Here is a 12581-nt window from a genome sequence, read left to right on the forward strand (position 1 = left end):
ACTCACTACAATAACACAACCTTTCAGCCTCACGTTCTGGGGTCGTCTCCCTAGCTAAGACTAAGACGACAATGCCCCCTAAGTTGCATCATTCACAACCAATCGCTAACATCTTCCCACCGTCTCCATAGAAAAACACACACACACACTCCAAAGCAATCTCCAATCTTCCTCCTTTTATTTTTTTTTTTACTTCTGTCGTGAGATCTCCTTAGCGCATCTCCACCGCTCTCCACATCGCTTTCTCTTCTTTTCTTCTCATTTGTTACGTTATATCATGGCTTAAAGAATGTAAAGAAATCCTACACATGAGTTTTTCAGGAACCCCCCCCCCCACCCCACAAAACTTGTGCTTGATGCCAGGAGGATAGGTAAACAAATGACTTAGAATCATTCACATCATTCAGTTTTAGGTATATATGTTGTTTCGTATTTGCAGGGCTTTTTTTGTGACGGTACGCACCGGTACGGCGTACCGGCACCTTTTTCAATGTGGGGGAAAAATGATTTCTTGTAGTTAAACGTTTATTATTAATTTCTCAGTAGCTAAAAGTTAGGCAATCCATCACTGAGTACCGGCACCTTTTTTTTTTTTTTTACAAAAAAGCACTGCGTATTTGTATATAAATTTGTTTTATTAACTAATTGAAATATATACAATTAGATACATACGAAAAAGAGGACTATTTTTTTGTTTATTAATTTACAGTTTGGCAATTAAAAATTATTACACCTAAAAAAAAAGGACTATTGTTCTAATTTTTTATTTTTTATTTTACGCCCTCGCAGGAAATATAGAGGTAGCCCTGGCTTAAACCTATAGAATCGCTGAGATGACTTTTGCAAAGCCGCTTAATTCTATACTCTGGTATTCATATTGGAATTTCATACGATGAACCAACGTTTCGTTCGTGTAGTCGCCATCATTACTTGCTGATTCTGAAATTCTAACTGGCACATTGTGTCCACTTTGATAAAAACAAGATTTGAATTTGTGTTCAAATAATGACGAATAAAACATTGCTACTTCTGCCGCTTCAAAGGGCTGACAACTCTGACTTATAAAATTTAGTCAGTTTTCCGGCAGAAGGGATGATATCACGTCGTGACCCCAAACTTTTGCTGGGTCACACAGGACGCAAGGGGGGTAGGGTTAAAACACGGGGCCATCGAGAACTCAGTCTGGCGCGCATATCACACGACCAGACATAAACTGCTGGAGTTGCCAGAATTTAAAGCCATTACATTTTGTTGTTTGAATTGCACACGGCGTTAAGATCTTCTTCATCCCACAATACACCATCGCAAGTAGTTTAGAAAAGGTACAGATGATACCCCTCAACATGTTTTTTTTTTCTGAGTACTTTAAAGATTTGACACTTCCAAATCCAATTCAACGAGTTTGGAACCCACCCTATGCACTGTGATGACTTGCAGAGACGCCTATGTCCAATGCGGATAAAGAAAAAAAAAAAAGCTTTAAGAGTAAGTGTATGAGGCACAGATAATGCATTAATTCTTCGTTCGAAAGCTGCAAGCGAGACAGAGCAACATTGCGCGGGAAACGTGATACCACTGTGACCTCCTTAACCCCCTACCCCCCCCCCCCCACGTCCTACCTCTTTCACTTATATTCATGGAGCATTGATTCTACACCTCGTTGCATTGTCTATTTATAAAACACTACCAATGTCTGTGTGCGTGCGCGCGTGAGCTCCATCTACAGTACAGAGTGACTCTCCAACTGCTGACACAATCTACAATGCAGCACTCATCTCCCCCCCCCCCAACACACACACACACACACATTTCGGACTGGCGATTAAAACTTCCAAACGTATATTCGGCGGGGCAAGATAACCAAAGCAGACGTCAAGGCCAGAAAAGCTTTTAATGCCTCGGCTATTATTTATGAGTCGAACACTTTGGCGTGCCAGATTTTTTGTACAACTTTGAATTTGCAAAACAAGATTTTAAAAAAACCAACTCGTTAGGATACTCTGTTAGTATTTATTAAAGCTGGGTTTATCTAGTTCTACATTGAATAGAATCCTTTTCTATAAAGTGCTACATGTATTCAATAAAGTGTGGCATGTGAAGTTATAACCTTAATGACTCTATTCAATGTTTCTATTTGTGGATTAATTTACAACTTTACATTATGGTAAGTGTTTAAGTTTAAGGAGTATTTTAATTGTTATTTTCTGATTACTTTTATCAATGTTTATATACGTTACATTATGGTAAGTTTTTCTAGTTTCCTTTATTGCTATTGTCTGTGTTTATTTTTATGCTGACCTATCACTGATCAAGAAGACAGATGCACACAGTTCAGGCAAAGATTGGATAGTTGTATCAGAATAAAAATGTAGAAAAATAAATTTATACTCATTGTTTAGATTTCCATTTTTGAAATCAATTTTAATCAAATTTACTTTTTACAGCGATCGAAATGCATAGCTTACGAACAATTCCTCTAGTCTGTACACCAGAGATAACAAAATTGCTAGAGAATTATTGCTTTCCTATCTGCCGGTTCTTTTCGGGTTGTACGGCTTTCAGCCTCGTCTTGAGCCCGAGGGTCATAGGATAATGGCGCCTGGAGGCGTGTGGTAGTAGTGAATTCGCTCCTGCTTGGAACCTTTTAGCGAAGAAAGATTGCTTTAATAATGCGGTGGTGGGAAACTCCCATTGGCTTAAACCTTTAAGAGACTTAACTCTAATGACAAGTTTATAATTTAATACGTATCTGTTTCCCTTTAATTTCTATTTCTAGACCATTTCTAAATCATTTATATGCTACAACTAGTTATTCTTGCCCTGTGTTTAAACCGCATTTACATATCTAGTTTTATATCAAGTTTTTAAAATTAACTTTGTAAAACTTAAATGTTTCCTGTTTGTCCCACACTCACAGACTAAGAAAATGAGATATGTTCTTCATGTGGTGGCTGCCGCTGGAGCGATAATGTGTGTGGTGGCTGTTGTATGTATCGCCTGGTTCAGTCATGGCGTAGGCCACTTACGCACGGATAATGTTTCCGACTCCCATGCAATGTCCAACAGCAGAAACTCTACGCATGGATACAACGCCAAATGCAGCAGCCATGCTGTTGCTAGTGACGCCGGAAGAGCTGTTCTGGCAATCAGAGAAAACGTGAACTATAGCCAGGTAATCTTTGCCTTGTTAGGTAGCCTGAGTAATATATTATAAATGTGGATTTAAATTATTTTATATTTTAGTTGCTTGTTGATTAGTACTCATTAAACCTCAGCTTCCATACACGGATATGTACAAATGTGAGAGGACATGGAGGCTATGTATAAAAATGATGGGAAATCTTTAAATATATAACGATAGTGCACCTTTGATGTGTCGCATTGGAGATCACCTTCACTTTCAGTTATATCCCTTAGCCTAAGTTTGTTGGACCGTAGGGGCACTATGCGAGATTTGTCGATGATCTTTCTCCATTCCTCTCTGTCTTTAGCCTTGGAGAGAACCTCTTTCAATTCTTTTATGTTGTCTTCCCATCGCTTCGCCTCTTCTTATTCCTGGTACTGTTCCCTGAAGGAAGGTCTTTGCGAACCTCGTAGACCTAGTAATATGGCCATTGAGTTTAAGTTTGCGTTTTTTTTACATTAGTTAGCGTGGGGTCCAACCACTGTAGTAAACCTGTCTCTAACCTCTTTTTTTTTTTTGTGATGCGGTCTTGAAACCCGATACCTGGATCCTTCTGTAGCATCTCAATTCCATTGCTAGGATCCTCCTCTCTAGCTCTGCAGTTTCCTGTCTCACTGCGTAAGCATACAAGAATGTGTCCATGACCACATGGAGAGCATTAGTCTTTATTTTGGTGTCGAAGGCTATGCATATTTTAAGTTTTGAAAGTGCTGCTGTGGACTGTGCCATTCGGGCCAGTAGTTCAGGTTTCGTTCCCTCATCTGAGACGATAGCTCAGAGGTATTTGAAACTACTGACACGTGTGAGATATTGTTTCTCTACAACTTTATAGTGCTTCAACCTAAAAAAAAGTAAACGTGTACTATATACACTTTGTATAAATTGTTGAAACTATACCGGACACTTTATGCCGTACACTCAGAGTCTGGCATAAACAATAAAACCAAAAATAAAATTAGAATATGTTAAGCTTTAAAACTGCGCTAAAGATTACTCTTAATTATATGGGTTAGGCCATGGCTGGGAGCTACACATAGACACTTCGAAGAGGCATTCTTTATCTACCATTAGCCTCTTTTTTGGTTGCTAATCCTTGGCATAAAACTTTAAGTTCATTATTTTATTAATTACAAAATTGGTTCTAGGCTAACTTTTTGGGGGGACAAATCGTTAGTACTGAATCAATGCACTAGCCTAGTTGTAACAGGAAGTTCACAGAGCAGACGATACGTGTTTATTTTAATATACTCAAGATATTTTCTACTTCTTCGTCCACGTGACCAGGAGGCCATTTTGTCCAGACCTTTGAATTCTATTGTACCAGATTCACTTCTGCCTGAAAACGCGACCATTTTAACCAACGACAGGTAAATGGTCAACAGTTTTATATCTCACCTTTAATTTGTTTCGTTGTTTTTTTTCCTGCACAGTTTTTTATTCTTTTGCACTTTTAAGTTTAAATTTTTTTTTTCTGAGACTTGAGCATAGGTATTAGGCAAGAGATGATCTGAACCACACACCTAAATATAGCCTATTATATAGGTCTGTGATCTGAAAATTCTCCGATTTTATTTTTTTTCAATTAATATATTTATATCAGTGGTAAACATGAGGCATCTCGGCGAGACACTTTTGAGGAAGGCAATTTGAGATTCACTGAAATGTATACCAAAAATGAAAAGAAATGTAAAAATTTTTCGCTATTTTATAATGTATATCCCGTTCTCTCTATGCTCTACCACTAGCAACAATTTGAAACAATGGAAAACATAAAGACATAAAATTTAAAAAAAAAAATGTTTTCGGTAAAATTAAATAAGACTACCCTTTCTTTGATGTTTACATAGATGCCATTCTTTTTTTTCTTTTAAAGCCAAGTTGATTTTTGTTTTCCTTTTGTCACGTTTGTTTAGCAGTTGGGGGGTGGTGGGAGGAGGGAGAAGGCTTCCGTGCTGCCTTTACAAAAGCTTTTTTTTTAAGCTCCTCGAGTCTTAATTTGAAGTCGAGGACCGAGCCTTCGTGATGGAAGGCAGTCGTGTTAGCCATTGAGCTATTTAGGTGCTTATTTTTAAAAAATTAAAGGTTTTATAGTCTATTAATAGTTTTAAAATGTTTGCGACCGGTCTAATTCTCTACACAAGGCTTACATCCCCTTAGCTTAGCATACTTTCTATATAAAACAAAATTAATTTTAACTACGACTTATTTATTACCTAATTGGTTAATGTTTTCATTAATTCATGTGTTGTCATCGACAATGAATATCTGTGTAAAGTTCCAACTTGATCCGAGACTGGGAAGTGGGAGAAAAAAACTGTACAAGATTGCACCCAGACAGTCAGAGTTAAAACAAGCTTTGTAAACAAACAAACGAAAATCAGTCTTTAAAATTAGATTACTTCGAGTGGTTCTTGTGCCATGATTGACTTGTTCTAAGTGGTTAATATTAGTATCGTTAAGCTTTTGTTTCTGTTCGTGTAAGCAAACTCTGATTTATTTACGTATTTCTCGCAAAACTAAGTATTCGTTTTAAAAAAACGTATGTTGTATGTGTTTTAAGGTCTATTAAACCGTGACCTCCTATGCCGAAGGTGCCGATTAAACCCGGAAGCCTAAATTGGCTTGGGAGCATATGACTCGAGTAGAAAATATGGAAAGTTTGATTTCGTTTGATGTACGCATTAGAGAAATAAAACTGTTTTAGTGTTTGCAAACGTGCATGTCATGAGGCTCAGCCTGTAGGATTGTATGTTGCTTTTAACTCTTTCTCTCCTAACTGACGATACCAACGTTGATTCCTTTAGAATGTGGTAAATAATTACGGAGAGAAAGAGTTAAGTAAGGACTGGACGACGTCGACATGTCCATTGGGTCATTTGCCTTCACTTTTCATACACATTTCATACATTGCTTTCACATTTCATACACATTTCATACATTGCTTTCACATTTCATACACATTTCTTTCATTGCAATCGCACGTGTTACACATTTCTTTAATTGCCTTCACATTTCTAACACATTTCTTTAATTGTTTTCATATTTCATACTTTATACACATTTTAATCACAATTCATACACATTTCTTTAATTTCCTTCACATTTCATTTACAATTCTTTAACTGTCTTCACATTTTATACACATTTCTTTAATTGCCCTCACATCTTATGTACAATTATTTAATTGTCTTCACATTTCATACACAATTCTTTAACTGTTTTCACATTTTATACACATTTCTTTAATTGCCCTCACATTTCTAACGCATTTCTTTAATTGCTTTCACATTTCATACACATTTCTTTAATTGCCTTCACATTTCATACACATTTGTTAAATTGCCTTCACATTTCATACACATTTCTTCTTTGGTGTTCACATTTCATACTTTGTATCTATTCTGATACTTACTTTAAAAAAAACTTCTTGAATAAGAGCCTAGCTCTAGATCACAACTTAAAGTTACTGGCTGAGTGTAAAATAATAAAAGGAGGGGTGTGGTGGGGGGGGGTATTTTAAAAGCGTTAACTCTGTGCTGCAGATGCAGCTCTTATTGGCGTTATAACAGCGGCCTGGCTACAAGTTACACAACTCTTGTTATGCTACCGTTACCTCACAGTTTTCTTTCTTTACTCAAGCCTTTCTTTTATATCCCCCCCCCTCTCTCTCTCTCTCTCTTTGTCTCTCTTATTCCTTTTATCTTTATTTTTTTGCAGTTTCTTTATTATTTCTTTTTGCATACCTTCGTTATTCGTGTTTTCAGTTTCCTATCTCTCTCTCTCTCTCTCTCTCTCTCTTTCTCTCTCATTATTTTTAGCTCTTTTTGTTCCCTTTGCCAATTATTTCTATTTTTATACCTTCATTATTTTCCGTTTTCCGTCTGTCTGTCTCTCTCTCTCTCTTTCATTCTCTCTCTCTCTCTCTTTCATTCTCTCTCTCTCTCTTTCATTCTCTCTCTCTCTATCACTCCTTTTATCACGTTCCTGGAACGCCCCCAAGTAATGAATTGAATACCTTCCTATCAATTTCAGTTTACCTGACAGGCAGGCCTACATCCCAGAGGTGGGAAACGGCCACATCGCCACCGTGGTCCAGAGCGACGCCATCTTAATGAACGGCCTTTACAACGGTAGAGACAAGACTAGCCACCGGGCCAGGATCCCTTCCACTTCCGGCTACTCTGTAAACTGGACCTCCCCTTCCGGTCTGGAGCGGAAATACAGTCTGGATATTGGCAGGGGTCAGTAAGTGTGTCACGTACGTGATAGTATACAGGGCATGCTGGTTAATGAGTGTTGTTTAACCCTCGATATTAGGTTTAATAGGCCAATGTTTTGTATAAAGTTAAGCAAAGTAAAGTTCCCCCTTTCAGGCCTAGTGGTCTGTAGGGCAGATCATGTAAAGGTCATCTGTTTCAGTGGCCTACGGTTAACGAGAGTGTCATGTGGCCAGCACAACGACCAACCGCCTTTACTTTTCCCCAACTAATGTCAGGTACCCATTAGAGCTGGGTGGACTCAGAGGCGCCCAAGGATCCCGAAATAAAATCCCCAGTCTTCACCAGGATTCGAACCCGGGAACCCCGGTTCAGAAGCCAAGCGCTTTACCGCTCAGCAACCACGTCTGTCAACGTTTTGTATAATAGTAAGATATTTACCAATTTCTTATAGACTCTTTGATACGTTTCTTAACGCTAAAGATGTTCTTCATCCAATATCTACTTACAGTTTATGTATAGTCACAAAGAGATTACTGGAAAGAAGGTGGTCATAAGTCTCCAGTCAAAAACTTAAGTTTAAAAAACAACTAGTGACCAGTACACGGCATATTAATGTAAGCACATTTTCATGGGCACATGGATAGGCAAATAGATATAGGCACATCGACATAGTCAAATTGATACAGGCACATTGGTATAGGCCAGGGGTAGGCAACATTTTTTACCGAGGCCGCATTAAAAAAAATTTGGGGACTGGAGGGCCGCATAATTAAATAAATAAAAACTTCTCTTTCGGGTCATAATTTGCTTGGAGGTATATCCTCTGGAGCTGAATCACCTTCTGCACTAAATAGTGAGCTGAGGGGATTATAAACTGGTTCCAAGCTCTTGACGTCTTAAAATTTTGCTTTTAAATTCCACAATCAAGGAATCCAAATAAAATCTGTTTTCACTTACTGGCCCTTAAGAAATGGAATAACTTTATTTGAAAAGATTTAAGATGCACATACATTACATGTGCAAACAACCCATTGCAATGCTTCCGATGATAAACATGAAGTCTGTCTTCAACTCTTCATAAGAAATATTAATAACAATAACGGTCCAAGTCAATATCCTTCAAGGAACATAATTTCTTCCTTGAGATTCCATGTTCTTCTAATGCTAGGCCAGCGGATACAGCGGATATCGAATATCGGAATGTTTTGCTTCCAAATCTTCAATTACTTTCGGAACTGCCAGTCAGGGCCGGCCTTAGATGATTGGAGGCCCTAAGCGAAGTGAATTTGGTAGCCCCAAAAAAAATAGAAAAATAAAAATGTACAACCAAAAAAACTAAAAGTATGCAATTTATTAAAAACCTGGTGTACTTCAGCAATAAATTGAAGATAGGTTTCGCTTTTGCGTCTTTTAGTTGGTATCTAAATAAGAATTTGCTAGGTCTACAACAATCGTAGGCCTCAGGAAGCCGTATAGTTTGCCTATGCATAAGGCCTGCTTTATTCCTAGTGTGTATATTTTGGATGTTGATAAGTGACAGTTATTGCAGCTTTGTGTAAACTTTTCCGTTATAAGCTCATGGTTGGGAAATCATTCTTTATTTTATTACAAAGCCTGTTTTTCTCAGTCAAAGCACGGAAACCATCAGTTGTTACCCTTGCAATCTTTTACAAGCGAACCCAAGTCTTTCGACACAGTTCTTTACAGCAATAAATAAATACTGGCCTGAACTTGTCTTTGAATTTTTTGAACTATTGCCATTTAAAATAATCTTAGTTTACTTTGAACTTTTTAGAAAAACGTTTAAAGACAATGTTTCTTTAGCCTCTTCCTTGAAAGTGATAAGAATCAAAAGTTTCAATAATGTCTATTTACCATTATTTATTTTTAATATTTTTGCATGTTTATATTTGTATAATGTGTGGGCACCCCTGATTTCTTTAGGTGTCTGATTTCAGCGGGCCGCATGTGGCCCGCGGCTAGTAATTTGCCCATCCCTGGTATAGGCACATCGACATCGTCAAATTGATGTAGGCACATTGATATAGGCACATCGACATCGTCAAATTGATGTAGGCACATTGATATAGGCACATCGACATCGTCAAATTGATGTAGGCATTTTGATATAGGCACATCGACATCGTCAAATTGATGTAGGCACATTGATATAGGCACATCGACATCGTCAAATTGATGTAGGCACATTGATATAGGCACATCGACATCGTCAAATTGATGTAGGCATTTTGATATAGGCACATCGACATCGTCAAATTGATGTAGGCACATTGATATAGGCACATCGACATCGTCAAATTTATGTAGGCACTTTGATATAGGCACATTGACATCGTGAAATTGATGTAGGCACATTGATATAGGCACATGGACAGTCATCGACCTAGTCAAATTGATGTAGGCACAATGTTAAAGGAACATTAACATAGACACATAAAATTCGCGTAAGTCAAAGCGTACTGGGATAAATGTATAACAGGACTCTGGTAGGCCCCCTTCAGTCGTAGAACGACTATTGTTCATCTCTAGAAACACTCTTTCATACGACTGTGGAGCTCTATTTGGCATGAACTTTTCCGTTCATATATATCACAGGTCAAGCTGGCTCTCGGTTTTGATGGTAGAGGAGCCAGACATTTTTTCGTATGGCACGCTTTTCTTCCAGAGCTGGGGCCCATGTTCGTTCCGATGTCCATAGCTTTCTTGGACACCCGTATCTCTCCACGTAGTACGGTCTAGGCCGCAGGGGTTCTCAACCTGTGGATCGCGACCACTTTGGGGGTCGAATGACGATTTTTCAGGGGTTGCCTGAGACCATCGAAAATATGGATTGATTTGACTATTCTTCTATTGCTGTGTGTGTGTGGAGGGGGTCGCGGCAGAGTGGGGGATTGTAAAAAGGGGTCGCCTGGCTTAAAAGATTGAGAACCGCTGGTCTAGGGCTATGTTTTCCCAAGGAATCCAACGGGACTCTATAGGCCTACTTATTATATGGTATAGTAGTATCATATACGGTTTCTTATAGCTCCTCAGAAACACATTGAAGTTTCATTTAGTCTACTGATATGTAATACGTAATTTAGAAAAAAAAATATGTTTCTTTTTTTTAATCAATGTCTTTTTTTTTATGAAGCTTAATATGTTCTATGATTTTTCATTCTATTCATTTCTTGTAGTGTTTCGTAATTGCAAAGGAGGCTTTCCGGTCAGCTTCGCACAATCATTCATCTAGAATTTAATTTAGCTTAGTAGTTTACATTGCTTATATTTCAAAACATCCTCGTAGCATTCACTCACGCTTACATAAGACGGTGCGGAAAATGCCCATGTTTGTCTATGTATTTATTCCACTCCTAACTGCAAACAACGAAACATTTGAGTCGAGTGCGGGAATTCCCGCTGAAGCCGTGTTATTTTTTTTTTATCTTTGTTATGAAAAGACGTAAGACAAATTTCAGTTTCATTCTGATAGAAATATAAATTTTAAACCATTTTTATTGGGTGTTAGTTTGTTTTTTTTGTTGGTTTTTTAGCGTTCAGATCTCGTTAACTACAAAAGATATTGAAAATCCGACATCACAATATTTTAGACCACTCAAAGTTCTGATGCAACGGCTAGTTGTTTTTTTTTTTGAGTTTGTGTTTCCACACAAACTGTCTTTGTAATCTTGTTTTTTTTTTTGTTGTTGTTGTTGTCAGTCATCTAGTAAATTTTTCCCAAAGCTATAAATAAACTCTAATTTTTTTGGAAAATCTTTAGGGCTGTTTTCGAAATAGCCGTTTAAGTTATAATTTCATTTTCAGTTGTTTTTTTTTTCTTCCACCAATGAAGAGAATACAAACCCACGCATGTTTTTGTTCAGTTTTCGAGCAGGGCCGGCCTTAGGTATATGTAAAACTAGGCAGCCGCCTAGGGCCAACAATTAGTGAGGGCCTAACACAGGACTAAAAAATTCATTAGAGAAAATAATAGCGAAACTTGGATCAGATCTTAACAAAGTAGAGCTCTATGTTGACTAGTCTGTCTGTACTATGACTCTATGTTTACTAGTCTGTCTATACTATGACTCTATGTTTACTAGTTTGTCTGTACTATGACTCTATGTTTACTAGTCTGTCTGTACTATGACTCTATGTTGACTAGTCTGTCTGTACTATGACTCTATATTTACTAGTCTAACTCTGTCTCTACTAGTCTAACTCTGTCTCTACTATGACTCTAAGCTTATTAGTCTAATTCTGTATCTAGTACCGAAATTTCGATGTATGAATTTCAGTTATTTGTCTATTTAGATATAGACAGGCAGGCTTTTAATAAGTTGCGTAATTTTATTTTTTCGCTGTTTCATTTTTGTTTATTTTTAATTTAGGGCCACCAAATTCACTTCGCCTAGGGCCTCCTACTATCCAAGGCCGGCACTGTTTCGTTGCATTAGCAAAGTTTAAACATATGATGGAACATACACATTGCTTTGGGCGGTTTTTTGGGTAATACTAGGGCCGACTTCAACACACAGTTGGCCCTACGTGGACTCTTATTATCATATTCTAGAGACCTAACCGAGTACATAATTTGCTTTTGCGTTTCATTCGCAGGTATTTTCACAGAGTCGTATACAGGTGCTGGGGTGACCATCTCACTCAGGACGTACGCTCATCGCAGCCTGACCCTTGTGATGGTCAACGAGCTGACCTTGTCCAGAGAAAACACTTCCATTGACGTGTCCGTGAAGATTGTACTCAACCGAGGTCAAGAAAGCGAGGATGTCAACTTTTACAAAGATTCACACGGGTTAGTGGCCAGGCATAAACTTTGCAGAAGTATTAGAAGTGGCTATTGTGGAAGAAGCTATTGTGGAATTCTCATACAGAAGATTAATTTAGATTAATTACATGAATCTGCTCTTCATTTAAATTTTGATAATTGAAACTGTAGCAAAAGAATATTGAAGATATAAAGGTTGAGAACCCTGCGCTAAACTATTTTATAGTCTCCTCATTGTAAAATCTTTTATGTTAAGTTACGCGTTTCTTTTTACTTCCTCCTCCTTCAAAAGGAGGGTAGATTTCACAAAACTAGACATTTTAATGAGGGAGGATAAGGTTTAGAGTTTAGAGCAGCAAAAAACTTTTCGGTTTTCCCCGAAGAATACTCT

At 37.7% G+C, this 12581-nt stretch overlaps 1 protein-coding gene across 3 annotated transcripts in view; it reads left to right on the forward strand.

The window, feature by feature from the left end:
- The window catches only part of LOC106072139 (protein-glucosylgalactosylhydroxylysine glucosidase-like), a 37243-nt gene that overhangs the window by 4176 nt on the left and 20486 nt on the right, over window positions 1-12581 (forward strand). The window contains exons 1-5 of one of the 3 annotated variants that reach the window (XM_056022630.1): window positions 1657-2164; window positions 2918-3172; window positions 4469-4551; window positions 7217-7425; window positions 12022-12217. In XM_056022630.1, the coding sequence (XP_055878605.1) occupies window positions 2162-2164; window positions 2918-3172; window positions 4469-4551; window positions 7217-7425; window positions 12022-12217 (746 nt within the window). In that variant the 5' untranslated portion in view covers window positions 1657-2161. Of the gene's footprint in view, window positions 1-1656; window positions 2165-2917; window positions 3173-4468; window positions 4552-7216; window positions 7426-12021; window positions 12218-12581 lie in introns of those variants that run through there. The other 2 variants (XM_056022629.1, XM_056022631.1) reach the window with 2 other exon arrangements.

The sequence above is a fragment of the Biomphalaria glabrata genome, chromosome 3 (genome assembly GCF_947242115.1).
Source record: "Biomphalaria glabrata chromosome 3, xgBioGlab47.1, whole genome shotgun sequence".
Lineage (NCBI taxonomy): Eukaryota > Metazoa > Mollusca > Gastropoda > Planorbidae > Biomphalaria > Biomphalaria glabrata.